General features: G+C 36.4%; 1 protein-coding gene across 4 annotated transcripts in view; it reads right to left on the reverse strand.

The window, feature by feature from the left end:
* COG5 (component of oligomeric golgi complex 5) overlaps nt 1-27,007 on the reverse strand; it is a 189,768-nt gene that overhangs the window by 29,311 nt on the left and 133,450 nt on the right. For all 4 annotated transcript variants that reach the window (XM_064505671.1, XM_064505685.1, XM_064505677.1 and 1 more), the window contains exons 11-14: nt 21,389-21,470; nt 18,816-19,020; nt 16,849-17,010; nt 15,359-15,458 (exon numbers count right to left, since the gene is read on the reverse strand). In XM_064505671.1, the coding sequence (XP_064361741.1) occupies nt 15,359-15,458; nt 16,849-17,010; nt 18,816-19,020; nt 21,389-21,470 (549 nt within the window). The remainder of the gene's footprint in view (nt 1-15,358; nt 15,459-16,848; nt 17,011-18,815; nt 19,021-21,388; nt 21,471-27,007) is intronic.

Consider the following 27,007-nt stretch of genomic DNA (forward strand, 5'->3'; position numbering starts at 1 on the left):
AATGTGAACATAAGCGTCTGTTCCACAGGGAGACATGAAGCACTTCATGAAAACTCAAAGCACAGCTGTTAGACCAAAATGAGAAGGAAACACCGCAGGTACTGCTTTTCTGAGACCCATGCGAGGATACTCTTGAAGGCAGGAGGTTGATGTTTGGCAGGTTCAAATCTAACAGCTGACCAGCTGGAGGAAGCTGGGCTAGAAGACTTGTTCTCAGATCTAATAATTCCACAGAGGCTGAGGACTAACAATTTGGGTTTTTAATGAGAGTCAATCTGGCTAAATTTTAGAGAAATGAGTTTGAGAGAACTCATTTAAGACACCTGGCAAGGGAAAGGGGTTAACAACCCCTTTCTCAAGCAAAGAAAGGACTTACCCCTGACAGTGAAAGCCATAAACCTAGTACCACACTGAATGAGAGGTGGTTTTTGTCCAGAGTGACAACCAATGTCTCTATTTTGTTCCCCTCATGCACACATTTTTTTTTTAAATGAAGTTTCTAAAGGAAATAAGGCTTATGGAGTCATGATGTCTGTGCAGGTCCAACAAATGGTTCCAACAAATAACTTCCAAACTCATTAGCCCAAATTCAACCACATCTGATAGGCCAAAATTTTTCTTCTTTGTGGTAAAAACTCAACAGCTGGGTTGATGAGAAAGAGTCTTTCCCTCAAGAGAAAGACTGCAATATTGAAAATTACCCATTCCAGGACAGCAGAAAGTATCTAATCCCAACACTCCCTGTCTACAAGCAGAGCAACAGGCAGCTGCCATCGGTTTGAAGCTTGATTTGCATGGGCCTTAACACATAGGAAAATATGATAACAGTTGCAATGGAGACCAGTGCCCTGAAAGTAATTTAATGAAAACTGTTTGCCTTTAAATCTGAGTGGTGACATCAGTCTGAACTACTTTGTCTACCTAGTTCCAAGTGTTAAAGAAGAACAAAATATTACAGCAGAAATATATCTGAAAATATAAATAATACAAAAACTGCTTTGATTTGAATGTATTATTAAGATGGAGAGCAATATAAAAAATTAAGTAGCTTAAATTTATTGAGTATTTTACTGCACCAAAAAGAGACACTTGTAGAAGCTTGTGCAATACACAAAAAATCTGTCACAAAGGCAAATCAGCAGTCCCAAGACCAACGGACATGCCTGACATGGTCGAGAAACTGTAAGCCATGACCAGCACTGTGCTCTGACCAAATTCAGAAATCCTTCAATAAAATAGTTTCTATTAATTTGGATCCTTAAGTACACTAACACAGTCACGCTGCTTCAAAATTGCATGTGCTTCATGTTTGGCCAGTATGCTGCGCAGCACAGAAGATCTCAGGAGTGATTCACCTGACCAAATACAGGAAACCACAGAGGAGAGAAATAAGTACTTCCACTGAATAATTCAGCTAATCTGTTTTAGAGACTCTACGTTAAGAGATGGGTAGATGCACCTGTAAGCACCCATTTCTCTCCACTAACTATAAAGGGAATCTAAATTAATAATGAAGATATAAATATCTATTCTGACTGAAGTGATGTAAGATTAATTTTCACCCTGTAGATTTTCTTGCACCCTTTTGTGTAGACCTGCCTTGGAAATATGTCTTGGAAATACCTAAATTTATTTTTCTGGGTTTTACACTTTTCTATGTTCAATCCCTACGAACAGACATTTAATTTGGCATCACGATTTGATCTCACATGCTGAGGCATGTGCTGTGATACGACTTCTTTGGGTTAAGTTTTTGTTTTCTACACGAAGCAGTGAATGTAGAATTTAGTTTAAGGCATGAATCAAATCATCAGTCTTCTCTCTTGGGCTATAATAAATGCTGAGTTTGTCTTTTTCCCATAGAAAAGCTCAGCCTATTGATACATCTTTTCAAGAGTTTATAATTTGTTTAACTTCAATTCCAAGTAACTAACTTCCCCTCTTGCAACAGGTGGCAGCTCAGAAGAAACACTGATTTGCTTGTTGTTTTGCTGCCATTGCCTTCACAGATTAAAAATTTTGTGGAAAAGCTCAGTTTCGCACTAAGATCTTGCGTGTATCCTTCATGACAGATTTAGAGAACTCCATTTATTTAATTTCTCCATTCTAAAACAGCCTCAGCAAACCCACTCTTCAAAGATCAGGCAATAACATCATAATTTAGAAGGAGTACTGAGAAGATCTTAAATCAAAATAAGACTAAAGTAGTGCCTCTCGACAAAGCATTTGATCTTCCTCTAAGATCACGAGACTAATGTGTTTTGATAACACAAACTGAACTCCAGTTGTCAAGCTGACATTTTCAAGAATAAATACATTTCTAATAGAGGCAGCTGATGTGGCCATACCTCTGGCAGAAAGCAATCAATCCATCTGGTACTTGGCCTCCTGCCTGATCATTACAACTTATTATAAAACATAGAATCCATTTACAGAGTTTCTGAGTCAATAGAGCTTGGCCCTGGGATTTCTCCCATAAGCTACAAATAACTGAGATGATTTACTACTAGGTTTAATGTTTTCCATATGGCAAAAGGAGCATTTTACAATCTCATCCCATCTAAGAAAAACAAGTTTACTGGAATCAGCTTGTTGCTTTATGTAAAAATATGACAGCACAACAGAAAAATAAAGAGTTTTAGTATCCCGTGAACTTTATGGAAGACATTACATAGGATTGGCCATAACAACCTGAACTCTGCTAGCCATGCCAGCTAGACTATCAGCTACTTAGAGGACAATTTGCAAAAAGAAAAGAGACATAATTTAGAGGTTCAATGCGTAAGATTTGAATGAATGCATCAATGCAGTAAATAAGTTCTTTGACTAAATTAAAATAAATGCTTTGCTTTTAAAAAGACCAACTAAAATTTAAAAATAAATCATAAATAAGATTTTATGTTCTTGAAATGATTCTTAATTTTTCAAAGAAGAAATATTTCAAGTCATGAAGAAACGAATAAGCCATGGACTCAGACAATAATTTAAAATGTACATTAAAAAATTTCTATTGCACCCTCAGGGCATTCTTGTAGCTTCCAGGTTTTTTTTTGTTTCCTCAGAATAATGAAAATTTTATATTCCATAAATATAGAAAAGGATCTATTTAGTGACAACGTTCAAAATCTAATAGAAAACAGAGTCATTCCTTGGGAAGAAAAATTTGAAATTAACATGAGAGGGACATTTAGGTCCTTAACCAAGAACAGGAACAAACATCACATTCATACTGTTCATGCCTGAACAACAGCAGCCATCTAACTGTTCCCTCAGGGGCCTTTCTGTTTTTTTTTTTCTTTTCTTCCTTAATATCTTCAAAAGCAGAAGACATGGAAGAAAAATAGAAAACGTTTTTTCTGTAACAGAAAAGGCACTATTTATCTCTAAATCTTTGAATCATCTGAGACAAAATGCACTGGACAAAATCAAAAGTGAGAAGTGGTTCACGGTCCTTAAATACTGAGATGATTTAAAACAGCCCTTTCAGAAAGCAGTTGGCACTAATTCACCTAAAACCAGTTCTTTCAAGGAATCTCAGAACATCCTAGACCTAAAGCAGCTGGAATAATTTGTCAGCTTTTGAAAATCACATCCCTTTTATTTGCATTTTTCTAGACTCAGATTTCTCCAGCTGACTAAACCAAGTCTCAGGAGGATTTCTGGGACAATGTGTGTTGATCCTCATACCTCTGACTGTAACAATTTAATGAATTTTTTATGCTTGCCAAATTAATGACTGAAAGATTAATCATATTTTATATGTCATCCAAATAGCTGTTAGCCCCAACCAAACGGAGAATATCAAGAATGCACCTCCAGAGGAGAAGAGCAGACATCCCTCCCCAACACACAGGAGACTGGCAAATCCAACATGGTAGGGTGATTTTCACCTATAGATAAAAACCATAACCAACTTACTTAAATGCCATTTGCATCAGTCCATGCATTAATTGCGATTATAATACTTCTACTGTGGAAATTTCAAATGAGGTTTACATTGTCAAACTCTAATTTATGAGTTGTTCCAAAGTTACGATATTCCAAAGTAATGACATGCATTTAACTAAACGTATATAAATTCCTTCTGAATCACAGAATTTAATCTGGTATGAAATAATCTAGACAGCGCTATACAAAATACTGTAAGGATCGTGCAGTCTTGCTCTTTTTCTACCTGATAGCAAAATTACATGCTTAGATTTAAAGCAGTCTTTTAATCCACTTTCCCAGCAAGATAAAATGAAGTACACAGTGCACTCCAAACCAGCCTTTTCTGCTTGGATAAATTTTTGCTGGAGTTGAGCCAATATCTCTTTTAAAAAAAACCTGCACATGTGTTATGTGAGTCATGCTGTAACCAGCAAAAGACAACATGAGAATGAAGAAAATGTTTCATGAAGATACTTTTTAATGCCATTCTTTCCTCTGGATTTGTAATTCAATTTCAAAAATTTGGGTGGAGTTGCGTGACTTAAGAGCTAGGAAATCCTACGTATTTTTAGCCAATATGATAATTAGCTTTCAAATAGCCTTTCCTGCAAAACTCTTGTGATCTTTCCATTGAAAAGAAAAGAATTTACAAAACCTTATCAGACCTCTGATCATTTTCAACTAGACCCACTGCAATCTTTAGCTTTTATTACTGTACAGCAAAATAGTAATCCTTCCTGAAATTATTTTAGCATATAATAGCCTCCCACATACCCCATTGAAATACCTATTAATGCATTCCTTTAATGTGCCCAATGTTGAATTCATATTTATGCGTTCTCTCATTTAAGCAGCACAGATGCATGTTTTCAATGACAGCAATGCCACGTCTTCAAATTACTGCTTTAACACAATACAAACATTAATACACGTATCTCCAAAAGAAGTGAGGGAAATTTCATCTTTCACGTCATTTACACCATCATAACTGACCTGTTATTCAGAGAAAATCTTTCCCTAAGCGTCATTTCCCTATTGTTACCGACTATTTGCGAGCTCACTACTTTTCATTCTCCTTTCCAAAGTTCACAATGTTCGTCATGTAGACAGGAGGACGAGGTACCTATCCCTGGAACTCTCAGACAAATCGCACTGCTGGAATACGTCCTGAAGAGCGATTCACCCTCAAATGAAAGCTCACAGTTCAATGTATTCAAAAATATAGCATCCGAGACATGGATTAACTCTTGTAAGCTCACATAACAAAAATGACAATCAGAAATTTACCTTATGCCATTACAAGGAGGATTCATCATGCTTTTCAATTCAAAACCATCACTGGCCTCATAAATTTGCTGGAATTGAAATCTGGTACCGCAACTCCAATATCTGAACAGTATTTTCCCTTCCCAGGAAGAATTCATTTCCAGGCAATCTTTCCTCTCTCCTTCTCCTCACCATTCTCCCCCACTTCATTGCATTATTCAGCTAGTTAAATTTAGCTATACCAGATAGAAAGATGGGGGGAGGGGGAAATGAGATACCCCAAAACATATAGTCATGCCAGTAAACACCCTAACTGATATGCAGCTCACACAACTGAAAGTTTTCATCCCAGGGAACTGGTATAAATTAAATGAGTGAAACAATTTTTTTTTTGTTTGGCATATATTGTATTTTTCCTTAGGAATACATATTGGTAAAGCCACCCAACAAACACTTTACTCCATAAATGAGGTCTTAATTTTTTTCCATTTCCCTAAGAAACCAGAATTATAGCCCTCCTACATCGACATCTTTCTCTCTTGCAATATGTTATGGATATTTTTACTTACTACTAGGCAGACAGGGGCACAAACAGGGGAGAACTTTTTTAGTCTAGCCCATTTCTGCCTTTTCCTTTCCTAGTCAGACACTAAGTTTAGATGGAAAGGTTCAGAAAAAAATCCTGTCTCCATGAATACTCTGAGAAGACTAAGAGCCAGTCCTTGTCATCCAACTGTTTTGTATTTGCGATATTTTAACACTTAAATTGCATCTTCCTTGGCATTTCCCTTTCGTTAACAATTTCACTGATGGAACCATTGCCTTCCAATACAGTCTCTGGATCAGTTACAATATACTCAGCCTTTAACATTTTGGACCAAAATAAACTATTCATATTGCTTATAATCTATAAAACTCACTGCATACAGCTTATTTACATCTTCATTCCCCTCATTCAGCATGACAGACACTTTTTCTTCTATAAATGACATTGTGAAAATTCCATGTAAAGATGCTGTCTCTTTCTCAGCTCAGACTTTAAGCTGAAGTAATTGCTGTTTCTCTATTCCAGCTGGTCTTTTAGCATTTTCACTCCTCATTCTCTTCATTGCAACAGTGTTTACAAACCAAGGAAAACCATCAATAAATAACATATTATTTTTAAACAATAAAGTTAAAAACAAAAAACGGAGCACGTGTAACTGCAATCTCAGGAAGGGACTCTGAAAGACCAATGAAGCCATAGCATGATAGCATTAAGCTTTCAAAACGACATCACCAAAGACAAACAGCAGGCTGTTTTCCACTGACTATCATGTATCCGATGCACCATAAATGTGCAAAGAAAGAAATAAAGAAAAAATTCAAGACTCATCTGCCAGAGCATCAGCAATAGTTATGATGATGGGTGGGATGTGCAGAAAGTTGTCATCCACTTTAAACCTCAGTAATTACAAACTGGTTTTTCATCATTCTCCAAGGAAAGGATTGGCCTTTTTGCAGTAAATTTAAAAGATAAAAATAAAATTTTTAGAGTGGTATTAAGAAGCATAAGGTCTGTTTTCTCACAGTCTACCTCTTTAAACTCAAAAAAAAAAAAAAAACCCAAATGATCTATTCTGACCTATTCTGAACAGCTAGCTAGTAGACCAACAATATTGAATAGGGAGATATTAATGCTGAATATCTACTGAAAATGGAAAATTGAAAAGATCACTACTGGTAACAGTAAGATACTAAGCCACTGAAGCAGCATTAAAGAACACAACAGTAGCTGAAGACAGAACTTGCGCCTGCAGGTCACAAGTTCAAATATAAACTGGCTTGAAAGGCTATGAGAGAGAAATCGGTTGTCTCGGTTTTGGTCCTAGTGGAAAGTGAGCATTTATTAAAATCTTCATAATGCATAGCACTGGCTGTTAATCTTATTTGAAACGTAAGGAAGGAGATCTGTGACTGAAAAGATCTGGGGGAAGAGAAACTTGTCTTTAAAGCTGACTCCTATAGAGTAGAGACTAACACCATGGCAGGTAAATGCACTGAGCCATACCGGTTTTGTGGGCAATACTAACAATAATTTAAGAACGGCTACAGCAGAGCTGACTTCCCATTACATGTATTTTGATGCTAATCTTATGTAACGCATTTGGTGCTGATCAGCATTACAAAGATCAGTGCTCTAAAAATATCAGAACATGACAGACAGATAGATGCTCCTCAGCCCAGTATCCATCCATTACGTTTACTAAAAACAGAATATCAAATTACAGAGGGATTGGTTGCACTGGCATCCCGGAAGGTGTCAACTGAGTTGGCATAAAAAAAAGATTTGGCTACCTGAAGAAAGCATTTAACTCCTGAATATTGGAAAGATTTAATATCCAAAGGTTTCCTAGCACTCATCCAGCAACATTTTCAGTCACCACAATACCACAGGCAACTGTGCACTTGTCAAGGACGAAAATTCTTGTAGAGACAGCATATGCTACTTAAAAATAAGTCAACTATGGCTGACAAGCATTACAGATAGAAAAACGTGTTTAGGAAAGCATATCTTTTGATGGTCCTGCAGTCTAAAAAAATCTTAAGACCAAAAGTGATGTGACCACAGAAGAAACTGGCATCTCCTCACTTGTACCTCAGAGAATTATTTACATCAGAAGTAAGACAGTATGAAATTCCAGATGCAGGAAAAAAAAAACCTTAATCTGATAGCATTTTAAGCTTCCTCTTGAATAGATTTTGCATGCATCTCACTTTCAGTCTCATTCACATATTAGCTACACCCATAGCAATAAATTAAACAGTGCCAGGAAAGGTTCCTGGACCCGGGGTCACGATCACCTGCACTGCTAAACTGTTAGGACAGTCCTTGGCAAGCTCTTGGCCTGGGCCAATGACTACTCTCCCACGCAATCCCCAGCCACGGGTCAGGAGATGCATTATTCCAGAGACCACCCCCAAAAAGACCCCAGCCAGGCAGCCACTGCATTTTGGAGGATAAGAGACCTTACTAGCACAGAGGCAGGCTGTTCTGCACCAGTTGGCCTTAGAGCCCAAGAACGCTCCCAGGTCCGTTTCATTTACCAAGATAGATGTTACTATTATGTCCCATGTTGGAGACTCAGAAAGCTTGCAGCTAGGAGAGCAAATGGGAGTCCTGAGTGTTAGTCACAAATCTGTACTCGTCTTGGATTCTCAACTGACAGAGCCAGAGATCAGCATAAACATTCGAGTGACAGTGTAGAACAATTTAATACACAGCCCTTCTGTAGCAGAAAAGGACACATCTCGCTGATCCCTGAAGTGAGGCCAACACAAATCAGAACAAGGTTCAATGATACAAATTTATCTTCAAACAGATGAGACCAAGCTCATTTACTTCGGTGACTAAAGCACTTCTACAAGCAGTAGACCTTAGAGAAACGCTCCTCTTCTGTTCTGAAGGACAGCTATATGTTTTCTTTCCACATTCATATTCTATCTCAAGAGCAAACACAGACCATTTTGGGACAAGCAGTGAGCGACTGGGATATATCAGCGTTTCACTCTGAAGAAGGGGTTTAAATGACAATGAATTGTTACGTTTTTCTCGGTCTCATGCTCTTTTGTGATATTTGCTTTCTTAAAGAACAATGCATTAAAAACAACAATGATCAAATGCATATTACTCATCTTTATGATGGATAATAATACCTCATACTAATACAGTTCCAGTAACACTATTTACTAGTGAATGAGAAAGTAGATCTCAGTAAACCCTAGGAACAAGCAAAGTTTAGAAATAATGTATATGAATTTTAATCACAAAATTTTTATGTCAGAGCTACTTTACATTTAAACTTTAATCTAATTAAATATTCAGAGTTGTTTTACACCATCTAAAATCTAGTGTCACCTTTGCATTGAAAAATAATTCATATATGCCTAAATCAAAGCTCCTCAGTTACTTCCTAAGACTCTTTGTACCTGGCTGAGTACTAGCACATTACTGCATAGGGCTCTACTATCTGTGTACGTTCTAAAACCATATATAACATTGCATAACTCAGATATTTACTTAAGCAAATGCAAATGAATCCCAATATACTACTGAGATCCAGGATAGTGAGAAAGAGGCTGCCTACTCTCTACTTTATCACATATATCAGCTGATGCAGACTTTTTCCTCAAAACAACACAGAATCTACAAACCTAGTTCACCAAAGAAAAATCTATACGCATTTCTGTGTGCGCCAAGCGTACAGCAGTCTGTTGCTCTGGGGATCAGAATGTCTAGTTCTCTCTCTGACTTTGCCTTTTGGCATGTTCAGTACCAGAAGCCTTTAATATTTAAGTCAAAGACTTCTGAGAATACAGAACAACTATTTGGGCTTTGGTATGGAGACTCTACTTTTTGAGGCACTCATGTCAACTCTTTAACCTGCCTTAACAAAATTTACTTCTATTCCTGGGTCTTTATCATTTTAACTTTGAAATATATCTGAAATGCATCAAGTGTCTTTTTTTTTTTTTTTTTAAAGAAGTTCAGTGGAACAATTCTTCTAAATGCTAGGAAGGACTGTGTTCTCTCCTCTGTACAGAGCTTAAAAATTTTCTAGTGCTTTTTATTAGGCAAACCTGATAATCAGAAAATCCCACACCCACTGCCCAAGGTAAAATCCTGATGAGAAGCTGAGCCTCTGCCATGAGCTATGGGCAAAGGATAGATTAGTAGCTTTCCCAGAGTACTGCCCACAGCCCCTATTTGGGGCCTCCAACTCATTCATCAACTTTTGTATGATATATGATGCACAAGTCCAACCACATCTAGTTAGGGGAATGAAAGAACAATTCAAATTCTCTATTCCCTTCCTCCTTCATTACACCTACTTTCCTTCTCCATTTTTTCAGTGCTTCCTCTTTATGACTGCTTGCAAGTCGGACAGTGGGAAAGATCTCCACTATCATTGTCTGCCTGCAGGCTTTGGTCTGGTCGTCCCTTTTTAAGCAGACTTTTCCAAAACATATTATTCCACAAAATGTAAGTATTCCATATTTAGGAACTTTTTCAAATTACATGAAATCACAGCTCCCACTGATTCAGCCTTATCTACCCTAACCTTAGCATGAATCTGCCATAGTGTACTATAGTCATGTAGGTTCTTGTTTTGCTTGTACTTCAAGCAGACGTGAACTTGCTCTGCTTGTGCTCTAAGCGGAATCAGAGGGTTGCTCTCAGCATGGTGCCAAGCCTGAGCTAGTCACCCAGGCTTGGAGTGGAGCTAGAACGTGCTCTGACATCTGCGAGCACAGCAGAGTGATTTCGTGTTTGCCAAAATCATGCTGGCATTCCCTCACACACCCAAATACAAAAATTATTTTTGAAAGAGTTCAGATCTCCATAAGTTGATAGCATAATCATCCCCACCTGCTTGGAAAAGCAAGTGGGCAACCTGATTTCTACAATCTTGTTTCTGTAAATAACTGTTTGCTTGTTCTTTGGTCAAAAGATGACCGGCTATTTTGTGTTTGACAGGTGGGAAGAGGCAGCAAGACACAGCCATCCCAACACTGATAGCAAGACAGGAGAGATGGCTGTGAGACTCTGACTACAATTAATAAACATAGTCTGACAGGATGACTGTAACTCCAGGGAGCAAATTAGTAAGAGATCTCCAGGTTCAAAAAGTGGGAGAATCGCATCTTCTCTAAACAACTGCATTTTCACATTCACAGCACAACACATTTCATCTATGTGCAATTGGTGGGTGTGTTAGTGTACTTCAGTCCACCCACACGCAAAGCTGAACAGAAATAGCACAAAAGTAAGAGAACATACAGTACTTACATTACCACTCACAATATATGATCTAACTGAAATCATCGCTCAAAAGGCAAAAAGAATGCAACAAAAAAACCCAACTATAAATACTGTTTGGAATACTCCTGTGCTGGGAAGGGACTAGATTAGATGACCAAATAGGGCTCTTCCATCTTCAATCTCTATAAGGAGAATGGGTCTTACAATTTATTTTCCTCCTCATTGGCAAAAGCACAAATCTTGTAAAATTCCAAAGCTTTTAAGCCTCAACATTTCATGACTTCCCTCTGCAAGACATCCAGTTCTAAATATATTTCTCCTACTGATATTTAACAGTAGTCAAACGGAAACATAGTGACTGCAAAGTTGCAACAAAAAGATTTTTAATTATGAGAGAATTATAACATTTTAAATACATTCAAAGTTCAACTCCCTAAAAGACTAAATTACAGGGACTCAACTGGGGAAAAACAGTTTTTTCTTGGTTTCATTTAACAGGTGACTATCATTTACATTTTTATATATATAAACCAGAAATATGATTTAAAGTTGCATATGGACAGAATTAAGCAAGAATTTAAAAGACTTCTGCAATCCATCAGGCATCTTTTCCAAAAATGGATAAAATCTGTTCACTTCTTGATTATGAAACATCATTGTAGAGCCTTACCTATAGAAACTGGCCATGCAATTATTGCTGCTATTGTTTAGTGAGACATAAGCTCTCTTTTTTGTCTCTTCTTAACTACAAATTACACAAATGGGTCAACATTTCTGTGACAGGGAGTCTTATGGGCTCCTCTCTTTTGTAAAGAACCATAGATTCTCAACCAAAAAGAAATTACTCAACTTTTTCTTTGTTTTCAGGAAGTACAGCTCACAAGTTCCTTGTGAGACATTCACCCATACGTGTATATAGGAATTACAGGCAAGTTAGTATTCTTTTTATCTGGCCCACCTCACTTGTATGAAAAAGTGGCTAGTAAGCAAAATCTGGCTCAGTAAGCAGTGGTATCATTAAAAAATAAGCAATGGATCAGAATGTGAAATGCAGAGAAGGCAAATCTTATTCATCTAAAATACAACAATCAGATTTGATAATCTTTCCTCCAATCTGAAATAAGAAGGATGTAGAAACAGTGACTAAACAGAGATCTTGCAATGTCTGTAATCACTATGAGGAGGTTTTGGTTTCTTGATTTATGGATAAGGTGAACAAGAAGAGACAAAATAATAATGGCACAGAGAAAATATGCCAAGCACAGTTCCTTAGCATCACATAACAAAACATGGGATGGGTAGTGGAGTTAAAAAGGTAATACTCTTAAATTAGCAGAAATATATATTTTTTAGATTAATGCAATGCATAATTATTCCTTGGAACTCTGTATAAGAAGAACGTCTGCAATTACTTTAACTGCAATCACGACAATAATTCTGAATTCTTCAAGGCATACCCCAACCACATCGACCATCAGCAATTCGTTAGCTAAAGATTCACCCAGCAGCATACTGTACCCCCCTAACTGCTCACAAAAGGTTATTTACATCTTCTTTGAAATCATCTGAACTGGCTAATACAAGAATTGGTCTCAGATACAACAATGACTAGTTCTTGGTGTGGGGAAATCTTAGAAGCAAAATCATCAACGCTACAAAGTCAGAAGTGATAGAAACAACCATTTGGGATTTGTGGGAAAAGGCCACTTTTTCTTACTTGTTTTTGCTTTAGCACTATGAATGCAGATTGTTATATTCTGCTTTTACCCAAATCTGAAATCTCTGAGTCCTGAATAAGAGTTTTCTTGTTATTTGTCCTCTCCAAAGCTAACTAGAGAAACAGTGATGAAACCAATTATCTTAGTAAAACAGAATTCCTTTTTTGTGAAATCATTATCTCATTCAGAAGGAATTGAAAAGATAAAATTCCTTATGCCAGAATGTCTCATTTCAACATTTTTAGAACTGCACATTTCATTTTTTCATCATTCAAATTTACCTGCAATATTATAAAATTAAAACATTAAAATATTTCATATGACTCTTAAAAGTGTCCCCCCAATCTTCCTTCACTGAAGGTTTTGAGATTCTTTTCATTTTAATTTGGAACAAAACTTATATGTGAATTCCTCCAGGAAATTTAATTTCCATCTTTAGCTCTGCTCTACTAGAGCTCTCAGAAATCAAGCATCTCCATGGATGTATTATTCAGTCACTCTTCTCAGCTTTATGAAGCTATCGTTGTAGTCTGGACTGCAAGACTGAATGACAACTGCATTCTTGGCTATGCCACTAAAATGTAATGAAACAGTGCTGTCCAACATAGCTCCTGTTCTACACACGGTAGGCATTTCGGGCTCAATCTGGCTACCTATATTTATAGGTGCAAAAGAGCATTAAGATGTGCTAGATTATGTCTACACGGCTGGCAAATATGACATAGGACACATGGGAGACCAATGCCCTACTGCAAAGGCAGCTGGAGGCTAGGGAAGACATCTCAGCACTTTGAAGATAGCACTATACACCTATGACAGCAACTGAGTTGAGCCCTTCCAGTTTTGAAAGTTTTAGCATGGCTATCAGTAAGGAAAGAAAACATTTTCTATAGTTGTGCAATACACAGCTTATATTGCTTCACAATTTGCGGGTATATTCTTGATGGGCACTCAAGTTCATTCTACCACTTTGAGGAATCCTGTCTCTTGGTTATTCAGAGTTTTAGGTTTTACTTTCAGTTGTTCAAATCAATAAGTTCAAAGCTTCAGGCTCTCTTTATTCCTGCTTTCATTTAGTTTAAAATCAACTAATATAAAGCCAAAAATCATATTCTTGTCAGTTTATTTCTGCATATCCTTTTTCTCAGGGTTTTCTTAAGAACTTGCCAGATGGCTGATCACAAAATTATGTATGTTCTTGAACAAGCCACTGGCCAGATATCAGCTCTAACAGAGATGATGAGGACAACAGACTTCAGTTCTTTCACAGGCACAGCTGACGGGTCTATTTTTCCAGTTTAATGCCATTGTCTATCATAACCTACAATGCCAAAAGGTATTCTGAACCGTAATTAAGTGCATATGCTAATACACCTTGTACTACACAGACATAAATAGACATCAGTGTGGTTTCTTACTTATGTTGAGTAGAGCAACCTACAGAACATCCTGATTTCTTTTAGTAGCAAACTTCACTCTGAAATTATAAAGTCATATGAAATCAAGATTCAGTGTTTTTAAAGGAATACCCAACTAAATAACTATATTGTAAATATATAGTAAAATAACATAAACGTGTATTTTTCTTTTTAAATTTTAAATATTCTTTATGACCTTCATGACTGTTCCACCTATGTTCCTTCTACATACACTAGTTTGCAAACTTACAGTATAACTCATCCACTAGACATAGTAAACAAAGTATTTGCTACAGGATTTCAATTTTCATATAGGCATTCAGAGACAGCACGTGTCTAAAAGATAAACAGAATCCTTACTAACCTAATTCCTGCAATATTTGTAGCCATTTGCTGTGAAAAATTGTTAGCAAGTATCTCTGTCTTTAAATGAACCAAACAGTAAATGAATGTCACCAAATTCTGAGTTTGCTTTCAGAATTAAAGCTGCTGAAGAGAAAATCTTGATTATAAATACAAGTAGCTTCTTATTTCTTGCAAGTCTGTATATTGTACAAATTAGTTTTAATTTCTACATAATAAAAGCATTAAAATTTCACCAACAATCTTCACTAGAAAACTTTTAATCTTAAATTTTCTTTTTTTGTAATATGATGATATTCGCTGTGCCTTCCAGTTGGCTCCTTGGGATACCCTTCCCCTTCCTCTGTTCAAGTTCCCACTAGACAACAGTGCATGACAAATGATTGGAAGCACATGGCAGAAGCAAACGCATACAAAATCAAGGGTCAATTAAATGTGTAGTGTGGAAAAAACATGCCCAAATTCTGGTGCAAATACTGAAAAAAATATATTTGAATAGTCCAGGTTTTAATACCATAAAGAAGATGCATCATGTAACTGACAGACTACTGAATGCTGGTAAATATTAAATTTAAGGGAATTGTCTTAATTTTACTTGATGACCACTAGAATTTTGTAACTTTTTAAATCAATATGACAAGTTCAATTTTGAGTCATACACACAAATTTTTTTGCTGTCAATAGACCTGTATGTGTTTATCTGAAGGCAGAATTTAACTGAAAATGTTTCCAGATACAACGGAAAGCTAATTCAATGATTTTGTCTGTCTAGATTGCGTTATTGTTATACTGTAAAGGTACAAAAAAGAAAACACTTTATATAGAAAAACAGAAGATTTAAAAAATTTAAAATTACTTACAAGCTGCTCTGACTTTACACCATAGAGCTGAATGGTCTTTGCTACATTTTTTGCCACAGCTAAACTGAGGTCTGGATCAACAGCAGCCACATTGAGCTCACTGGAAGCAAAGATTACAAATCTGAGTTAAAAACTAAACAGTACTGTATTTAATTGATAGGGAATTAACTATTAATACATAGTTATGTGGCATAACAATTTAGAGAGAGTAACACATATAACCAAAGCTTTATAAGCACTGTAATTCAGTTTACAGTTTAACAAGTCATTTGGGAATTTTACGTGCAGAGTGAGTGCTCCTGTTCTGGTAAAAATGAGCAAAGTTTAGGAATGACACTTCAGTGTGAAATCACCTTCTCTGTTACTAATTCCATTCAAAAATATTGACTGCAATTAACTACATTCACGGTTTGGCAGCAGCCTTCAAACATTACAGGTGAATACACAGTCATTCAACTCTGGAATAATATGAGCTCTGCAGAAATACCCAGGGGATGCCTTAGCTTGACACAACTAATCTGTATTTTAGACAAAATGGTATAGTAACAGAGGCCCCAAAGGAATGATGGGGAATAAACTGAAGAAGAAAAAAAATTCTATATCGCTTCCAGTAGTTTGTGTTCATGGAACCCCACAGATACCCATCAGCTGGGGCTGCATTCGTAAGTGCTCTACTGAGATCACAGCCAAGGCCCATCTCGAGCGACCATCATGCTACTAGTGATGAGACTAACCTCTCCCCCAAGAACTGGAGAGATAGTAGGCACCCTGATATCAGAATATATCCCTCTCTGAGAACTCTGCAGGGCCCCAAACATCATTAGCTAGAGGTCATTCCAGAAAACTCAGATAAAGTTTAAGAATTTTCATGGCCTTTTCCCTTTTTCTCTGCAAGAACAGACATTAGATGCACTGAGCATTAGCAACTCCCAGTATCAAAGGTGAAGTGTCGGGATTTAGTATTATCTGCCCACACATGCTAGGAATATTGCCCATGATTTTCAGGTTCCATTATACAGACTAGTCTTTACCAAAAACTTATCAGGGAAAATACTCCACTGGTAATTTAAATATCTCATTTTACAAGTTCCGCCCAGAATAGCTGTATTCATCTATTATCTTGCTGTTCCATCTACTAGATTATTTACATCTGGGATTATCATTTGCAGCCAAGCAACTATCATTTTCCCTTTGACATATTCAGAATAATTAAGATGTCAGGCATTTACAATATGTTTAAAGTTTCTTTCTCCTGTTTTGTAAGCTAAAAACAGTAAAACTTCTCATGTATACATGCAGAAGAGTCTAAATGAATATTCCAGTTATTCCAGAACAACAAAATGCAGAAGAGAAACCCTGACTTAATTTTAACACTAATCATTTCTATAATTAAAGAGTAATCTAACTTTTACTGCTTCATTTCTAAAATTATAACTTAGGAGAAAAAACATGTTGAAAATTATATGTTGCAATGTATTTTACCTGCATACCTGGCTATAGTCTTAATAATGCTGTCAAGCTCATCAGAAGAAGGAGGATTACGACCTCCAGGAGGGAAGACAAGATTGATAGGGTCAAAGAGTCGAGATAAGGATTTTGACAAATACGCAGCTTCATATGGTTGCAGTGAATCTTTCAAGGCCTTTTCTGGACTGTGGGTATATGGCAAAATTATTACATTTTAAATTAAAATATGCAATAGCATTGTTATATCTTTCCAGACCATACAAACTTTGCAGTATCCAACCCAGTTTTTCTTTCTGCTCTCTAAACATACACACTTGAAAATATTTGGAAACTGTACAACAGCTTGCTTTTCACTTGAATTACATAACTACTCAGTCAACTGCTCTGTGTAGTTCAACAGAGTTCTTTGCCCTTTCCTCAAGACCCATGTGGAATCCCTACTTCAAGCTGTTCTTGAGACAGACAATGCTAAAACCACCAGGGAAATATCTAGAATTGCAATCAAACTGCAATCAAATGCAATCACGTATTTCATTAGCAGATGGCTTATGCTCAATGATATATTTAAAAAAACTTTTAAAAAACCTCTCTTGGTCTATGTATGCTTATAGAAAGACTCAGATAGAAATAAACTTCTTAAACCTAACTTTAATAAGCTTCAGTCCTTGTCATTTCTCTTGGTGCAAATGAATAAGTAGTAGCTCTCTCAAACATTTTGCCACATTATCAGAAAAGTCTGACAGAGGTTTTACTTTGCTGCCACTGAAGTCTCCCACTAACTGCACAGGAACATATTTAAGCCAATACAAATCTCACCTAAAGTATTTATTTTATTCTGTATAAGCCTAAAAGTCTTAATGTACTTGATGAGCCTGTTTAATCTTTCCAGTATCTACAACTCATACCATGTTTCTTCTAGGATGTAATAAACATACAAACTGTGTATCATTACAAACCAAATATCTGTCACGCTCCAGTGACTTGCGGTTTCATTACCGAATTACACAATAGTTGAGGCTGGCAGGGACCTCTACAGATCACCTAGTCCAACCTCCTGCTCAAAGCAGGGTCAGCTGGAGAAGGTTGTTCAAGACTGTGTCTAGCCAGGTTTTCAATATCTCCAAGGATGGAGACCTCCCTAGGCAAACTGTTCCAGTGTCCAACCAATCTCCCAGTTAAGTGTTTTGTAATGTTTAAATGGAATTTCCTATATTTCTGTTTGTGCCCATTGCCTCTTGTCCTGTAACTGGGCACCACTGAAAAGAGTCTGGCTCCATCTTCTTTACACCCTCCCATCAGATATTTATACACCCTGGTATGATCCCCCCCAAGCTGCCTCTTCTTCCAGCTAAACAGTCCCAGCTCTCTCAGCCCCTCCTTATATGGCAGATGCTCCAGTCCCTTAATCATCTTTGTGACTCTTTGCTGGACTTGCTCCAGTTTGTCCATGCCTTTCTTTTACTGGGGAGCCCAGGACTGGACACAGCACTCCAGATGTGCTGAGTAGACTGATGTACTCACCAGTGCTGAGTAGAGGTGGAGGATCCACCTCTCTCAACCTGCGGGCAATGCTCTGCCTAATGTAACCCAGGAGGTTGCTGGTCTTCCTTCGCACAAGGGCGCACTGGTGGCTCATGTTCTACTTGTCCACCAGGAAGACCAGGAACCTCAATAACGGAAAGCTACTGCAGTAACTGCAATATATACAGAACTAAATTTTAGTCATCCCCCCCACCTCCCACTTTTATTTTCCCCACAGAGACAAAAGGATAAAACTGGTTTCAAAGTAATACTATCAGGTACTTATGTAATGTAATGAAAATCCTACAGCTTTAAAATAGTTTCAAAATAATAAACATGAGTAAAACAAAAATTCTTTAAAATTCTCCTGCTTTGACAAGTTGAATAACACTAAGTTCTTAAAAATATTCCTTTTTCTTACAGGGTGCAAAGCTTTACATTATATTGCATTAGAGTTCGTAATACATACTCATAATCTTGTTTTTTTTGCATAAATATGTCTTGTGTATCTTCTTCCATTTGTTGCAGTTCAGCAAAGAGATCAGTACTTCCACTTGTGTTAAAATTCCTTTGAATATTTTGACTATATTGTTGCAGGCGTTTCCACAAGTCATTATAAAGCCTCAGTAATTTAGGGTATTCTCCTTCAAAAGCTTGTTTCAAAAACATAGAGGCTGCAGAATAAAACACAAAATAATAAGCATTGCTAACTTCAAACTAATTTATTTGATTCCTATAAGCAACCTCTATCTCTGCATTTAAATCAATGAATTACATACAATATCAAAATACCTTTAATATTATTAGTGTAATATTTCTAATTAATTTCAAAGTGCCAAGAGCTATATCACAATAAATGAAGCTGACAAAACTAAGTATCTAAAGCACCAGTATGAATTCCACAATTTAAAAACTGGACATGAACATTTTTTTTTGGACAATAAATATACTAATTATGGTCATGAATTGCTTGGTATCAAACTTAATTATTAGTATTATTATTCATTTAAATACAAAGTGTGATTACAATTCACTAAACCTAAAGATTTTCTAACAATAGCTTAGCAGTGGAAAAAGTATAGTTTTGTAAAGCTTTCAAGATATCCATTTAAAAAGGACAAAGATAACTTCTATTAGCCAAACTACCAAGTCTGATGAGGGAAGCCTGTGCTTTCACACATACTTTTTAAAATAAGGTACCTAAAAAATGTAATCCCTACGCTTGTCAAATAAAATATGACAAAGCCAGCAGAAAAAGCAGTGTTATTTTCAGCCTTACATGTCTTGCCACAAGTGGCAGGAAATGAAACAAATGTACAACTGTTCCAAAGACTGATATTAATCTTGATCTAACATCACTCATACTTTATGGATTTTACCATTACATTAGGGGATTAACACTGCTCCTTTCATTCAGAGTTTTTCAGGTTCTAGACATCTGCCCCAGTTCACCCAGCCCATTCTTTCTACTTACACGTGTTCTAAATTTGAGTACTGGAGGATTCACATCTATTGTCAAACACAGGATTATTTCAGGTCACAAAATGATGTTTATAAAGTCTGCTCCAATCTCAGAAAAGCAGACAATGCTGTATTATCACCCTCTGTAAACTCTGTCATGAATTCGTATTTTTATATCACTTACCTGATATTGTCTAGTCTTCTTCCAATCTATATGATCCAGAGGTTTATGACTGAGGTCAGTCAATTCATTCACTTAGGATGTACATGTTAAAAAATGAACATTCTCATGCACAATTTGTGTCACTTAAAAAATTAAAAGTCAACTTCTTGTAAGCATTATTCCCCCAAAGCTCAGATGTAGCAAAGTAAAAACAGCAGTTGCAGTGTAAAAATCCAATTGCTCTCTCTAAACTTTTATATTAAAAAACATCAAAAATCAGAAGTAATAAAATACGTTTGAATAGCTGTCAGATGATATACTGCTGACAAAATGTTAAAGTTACCTTAATTCTGAATTGATGGATCCCATTAACTGATGTGACAATTCTACAGTCTTAAAACCTTGTGCTGAAAACAGTTATCACATGTTCAGTTTGAACATATGAGACTCCTGGTATGTACATAGTGCTGATAAAGTATGCATAAGGCAAACAGTAAAATTAATATGTTTTAACACAAGTTGATCACATTTTCTTTTGGGATCACCTAGTTACCTAGCAACCACTGAACATGAATTAAGCAGTTACTTCCTCAAAATTATATTGCTGCTATAAAGCAGGGCAGGACCAAGTTTTGAAAGGCTAATGCAATAGCTGAGATGAGAAAGATAAATGTGAATCTTACATACTTTATTTATGTGTGCAAAAGACTAGTTTTATAAGCTATAAATAAACATGAAAAATATATTTATGAAAGCACCAAAGTCATTTGGCTTTATGGTCCAATTGCATGCTGCATTATTATGCACTGGCAATGGTACTGTCTAATGTTTATAATGTGATTTTTATTTAATCTTCCTTGATTGTATCTGCTAATTATTATATATGTACAGAATATTGTGTATAGTCAGAACGCCAACCCATTTATCCACATCTAGAAAAGACAATTTTAAAGGAACTCAATTCCTACTTATAAAGGTATCAAAAATGGCTAAAATCAGACTTTCATAACTCATAGCCTTCTGTTGTTGAAGACTGATAAGCACTGCTCTTTAAAATCAATTTAGTATTTATGATTTTGGCAAACCCATTCACTTTTGGAAATATAATCTACCATTCCAAACATTTTTACCTCCACATACAGTTGCAAAATTATCTTTCTGCTATTACATTATCACTACTTAATAAAACAGCAGATATTTCTTTCTGAAAATTCAATCATAGTTTAGGAGGACCACAATTACAAACTGTCTGGTTACAAAAAGAAGAATAAGTTGTAAATTCATTGACCCGACAATGAGTAGAAACCACTGCTATAGCTTAGTAGAAGAGATAACGAATGACAGGTTTATTGAAATGACAGATTCAAAATAAATAGAGAACACATTACAAACGATATATACTGAATCTGAATACTTACAGTCTGTTGCTGCCTGAAACTGAGAGGAGAGAGTCTGAGTTACCGCAGACCAAAATTTGGACAAAATATCAGACTGGCCATCCTGATAGAAAGAGACAAGAGAAATGAGTTTCAAAACACATCCTTTTCAAAGAATCTCAAATAACGCAAACGCTCCCAGTCAAATGCTTCCTTCAAATCTGCTCTACCACTACTGAGAATGAAAACTAAGTAGATGAAGTTTGAGAAGTTTCCCTCAAGTTTAAAACTAGGAAAAATGTCAAAAAACAAAAACAAAAGCTTCAGTCATCTCTCAAATGCAATCTCTTCCCTCATATTTCACAGACCTCCTCCCAGCTCTCTGACAAAAGTTCTTTTAGAGGAGGGCATGAACATAGAAAGAAATAATAAACCTCGAGAACTGTTTTAGAAAAACTCTTTGCTTTAGAATGACCTTCTCATTCAATGGGGCTTCCCATGCTGACTAAATCATAGCAATTATTGTTATTGGCATTACAACATGCTTACAAACACTTATTAGGGACCAAAACCAGCGCATGCTGTTCTGTTTCACACAGAACAGTAAGAGAATTCAGAGTTCCAAAAACCTTAAAACAAATGAAGACATAGTGAAGCTCACAGCTGACTCTTCACCATCTTGTATCAACAGGGCTTGCTGCCAGAAGCAGAAACCTGGCATCATGTTCTTACAAAGAAGATATGCACGAAATAGCAGGTTGCTTAGTTACTCCCCCCAAAATCTTCCATTTACTTTCAAAGAAGGTGTTAAGTCATGGCTTTGTTTTTTCTCTTTTGCTCTGTGTTTGAGGCAGGAAAAAATACAGATGATGATGGGTATCCTATCCTGTCTTCTGGCTAGATATCTGCAAGATTGCCCACGGTTTTGGTGGGAAGGCAAAGTTCATTCTGGACAGAACCATTTCCGTGGTTGCATTAGGTTACATTAGGGCGAATATCTTACTTATACAAATTAACCAAGTTGACCAAATCCCGATACTAAGAATAATCAGCCAAAAGTGCTCAGAATGAAAAAGTGTAACACCCAACAGTAATTACAAGTGTCAGCTAGTCTAGAGATTTTAGGTTGGCACTTGCCTGTTTCCATCATGACTCATTCTGAAACATCAAAGTCTTTAAATCAAGACATAACATTAACAGTTAAATATGAGCAAAGGGCTCTATGTTGAAATCACTGTCAAAAAGGGATGCATTCTTTTGGCTTGCCTTTTGGCACTGTCATGTCATATGACTTCGCTATGAGAAAAATGAAAAAAAATAGTTCTTGTTAAAACACAAGCTGTTTCAAAGTATCAGTTCAACTTCTGCCCAGCATCGCAAAAACAATGAGATTAGCTATCAAATATAAAAGACCAGCTACTCCAAACCAAATTGCTATTTAAGATGTCAAAGGAATAAAGAATGCACTCTATTCCCTTGCATTGGCAATAACATGTGAAGCAAGGAAGGTATTTAGACAGAATGTCACACATTAACAGTCTAAAACTGCATTCAACCTAAAGATCTGGTTGCTGAAAGACTTCAAGCTCAAGCTTTCAGTCCAAAAAACTATCATCTTAAAAGAACTTAAATGTCCCTCAGAGAAAGAGTAACTATCAGATTAGATATAGACAGGATGCAGATTAGACAAGGATGAACCCCATCCCTGACCTCTACAGATATCCAAAAAACAACAAATTCCTGGGCCAAGTGTTACGAATTAAGGCAGAACATCCTTTATGCTGTTGGCCAGTTGGGGGGCGGAGGCTCCTACTGGGAAAATGTTTGAGAATAAACACAGAAAACTAAGATAAGCCGAGATGACGGAAGCTCATTTATGACTGCTTGAGGACACCAGACGGATTTAGAAACTTAAGTAACCTATTTTACAGTTATGTTTACATTTTCTGTAAAATTGCAGTTGATTTTCATAAATGGGCAAAAAAAAGATAATATTAGACAGTGACTCAAAAGGTGCAAGGCATAAAGAGGCTTTGGTTTTTGTAAATTTATTACTACAGCATAAATGTCAAATTACTCAGTTCTTCATTTCACAGTTTTATATTTAACACACAAAAATTACTATAAAACAAATAACCTTTCACATCAATTATACGGTAAATTAATTAGCTTTCATATTCTCTATCCCAGCATGGAATAATGTTTGCCTATTCAGCATGGTAACTCAATTCAATTTCTAAATAATCCAATGGATGTGAAAAAATAAATACAGATCACTTTTAAACAACTTATTTTCATTACTGCTACAACCACCTACACCTCTATCATACTCTCAGCAGAAAATAAAATGATTAAATGGTCTTGAAAACAAAAAGTCCCTCCACATCTATATTTCTACCTCATCTGTTACAACATAATAACAAATAACATTAACATACATGTAACAAAAATTTTTTTTATGTGCAAGTATGTAACATTTCTATGTAGACATACACATACATATTTACATGTACAGTCATGTAAACCTTAGTACAGCTGTGGCTACTGTGTAAATTTAGTCTCTGCCCATTAACTTGTGTTTTCTGACCTGGGCAAATGGTGTTCATGAACTGTAGAAGAATTTTGTAGTGAACAAGGCCCTCATGTCTTGGCTAACCAACTGTATTATGCATGAGGAGAAATGGAGGGGAAAAGTTACACAGAAAATTCAAACATTTCATACTGATTGACTACTCAGTCAAAAATGCTTAGGGAAAAAAGTGATTAATGCCCCAGTTTCAGACCAGCTAAGAACACTGTCTACAGAGTCATTACAGGTTGCTTCCATAATGTAAGATATGATATTTCACTTTCTCCAGTGTTAAGATGCAGTCACTCTGGAGGTGAAATACAGCTGCTGATTAATAGTACACAAAGTAAGAGTTTGTGGCAGGAACTAGAGAATGATGTTGCCTACGCAAACACCAGGGGGTATTTAAGTGGGTGGACTGTAGTTACTGAATTGGAAGACAGCAAGATATTAGCTTTAGATACTCCTGCTGGTGTAGAGTGCCATATGCAACCATGAGCATTCAGAAACCATTTATTTATTTTGTTTAAACCTGTAATTTCTTTTGCTTACACATTCACTCAATATATTATTTTCTTAAGTACTTTTAAGTGTCTCACTGCTTTAAAAAAACAACAAAGAGAAATCCTTTAATTATTGAAGAAGAGCAGCTTATAACATAGCTACATTGCCTAGTCATTCAGAAGGGAAATTAATGGAGGTGGAAATGTTTCTTGAAACTTTAGTTTAAGACACTAGTACTCAGATTTCTGTATTTTGCTCAGCAATTATTTTAAATGGTACAGTATTCTAATACAGATTATTTCTGTGGCTGTAGATTACAATGAAAATCATAATTTAACTATTTAAAAATGTGCAATTCCACTTGACAATAATCAATATTGCAAAATGACTCAAAAACGGATAGCAAAAGGAAGAGTGTTTTTCTCCAACTTAGCAGGAAAATTAAAGGCATGCCCCTCCTCCTGTATTAGACAACTTACCTCTTCAAGGGCTTATGAAGATGAGTAAGAGGAAGGTGAGAGAGAGCAGAGCAGTACTGCTTGCCCAAAATGCACACAGCAAACCTACTGGCTTTCTAATAGAAAGCTTATAAGCCTTCCTCTGTTTAGTATAGCACTCTGAGCAATGCCCTAAGCCTAGCAGAAAGGAACTGTACTTTCGAGCCTTGATGACGGTGACATATTTTGAACTCAAAAAGCAGCATCCTGCACACAAGATTAGGTGAAAGCATCTCTTTAAAATACAGGAAAAGGTATGGGGGCTCCTACTTTTTGGTACAGTTAGGAAAAAAATGGTTTTAACAATATAATATTTTGCCTAGACGAAGACCGGATTGAACATATGGGCAGGGAAGAGACCAATAGCAGCGCATCACCTAATGCTATGGATTACAGAAGGAAGAGGGAGTTGCATGGAATGAGTCATACTTGCAGAAGTTGTGACCTAGTTAAAATTGCATTCTCGTCACCGTTGCTTCTGTAGAGTGTAAGCAATGAATTTGGTCCTCCTGTACACTTACAGCAAATCTGCTTACAGGTACACACTGTATGGGAACATTGGGTGCATCCACATTACTGATTCAATGTGTAGAAGGGATTCTTTTTGATGCAAATCTGTTTTGTGTCTATACTTGGTGTCTTGCAGTACAAACTCAAGTGTGATAGCAGACTTTCACTATTCAATAAATACACAACTTTGCCATTAACTTAAAAAGAACAACTTTTGCAATTAAATAGCTGTTTGCAGGACATCATCACAGGTTTTGTAACAGAACCCAAAGAGATGTACTTATATTTTTATCAGTTATTGTTCTGAGACTTCAAATTGGGAGTTTTTCATTTCTCTTGCTTCCGAGAACTATATAAAATTGAAAAAAGTTAAATTACTTACATGGTCCCCCTTCCCCCAAAATAAAAATGCTTGCTTTGAAATGTAGTCACAGGCAGATTAACATCTTGTGATACAATCCCTTGTAGCAGGAGCAGCTGACAAGATGAGTAATGAACTGCATCCGATTATCTTTTCAGCTCTGTGGCAATCATTTTCCATCAGCTTCCTATTCCATAACCAACAACACTGGAAAAAGGTCACCATTCTGCCAAATCACTTGTTCTCCACACCCACCCCCACCATCATCGATGAATATGTTTGGTAGTGCAGAGAACACACAAGCCTTTGCAAGTTGAGAGGTCTGGCTACATTACTGATATCTGGGACAAAACTGTTTTAGTTGCATACTGCATACTGTGCCAAAATCGTTACATAACTTCAAGCCTCTCAGAAGGAAATTATTGCATTTTAGCATATAATATAAGGCTATTTCCTCTTTTCAGGCAATATGTTCTTTCTTCAACAAAAGAACCTTAACTGTGATTGATTGTATCTAAAATTCAGGACAGGAAAGATTCAAGCTGACATACGCATATTTTTCTCATTATAGAATATAACTGAACCAAATCTATGAACATTAATTGCCATCAACTGAAGAATTGTAACGGCAAAACAGGATTTCCCCCCAAATCAGATCCATTTAACTCAGCATCTTTTGCCATGACAGAACTATGTGTTCTCAGCTTTACGCTGATCTCCCAGCAGAGAGAATCACCACAGAAATCATAATTTGCACTATTTAAAAAATGGCTGGAAGGTTAAGATCAGCCACGGAACTGGCTATTTTTTCCTAAGAATCCACTATGAAAATGGTCCTATAACTTAAATAAGCTAAGAATCTATCAGCTCATACTGGGAATTAAAGATATTGTCTCTATTCTTCCTGTGCCCAGCGACCACTTTATTCCCCAGGACATACACGGCTGATCAGGCAATACTCTTGGCTGGTACTCAGGTAAGTTAGTAGCCTTTCTGCAACTTTGGATAGTGCAAGACATGTAACAACTTAGGTCTGTCTTTCTCTCGACAACTCTTTGCTGTCAGAAATGATGAAGTGAACAAGTGGCCAGCAATACAAATGAGAACAACCCTTAGCAGTTTGGACCCACTGCACAGCTGGCCAGAATGAGCAAAATACAAATTTGTTTTTGAAAGAGACATGAATTATAAGCACTCAAGTCACTTCTGCAAATGGTGCT

This window comes from Dromaius novaehollandiae, chromosome 1 (genome assembly GCF_036370855.1).
Source record: "Dromaius novaehollandiae isolate bDroNov1 chromosome 1, bDroNov1.hap1, whole genome shotgun sequence".
NCBI lineage: Eukaryota > Metazoa > Chordata > Aves > Casuariiformes > Dromaiidae > Dromaius > Dromaius novaehollandiae.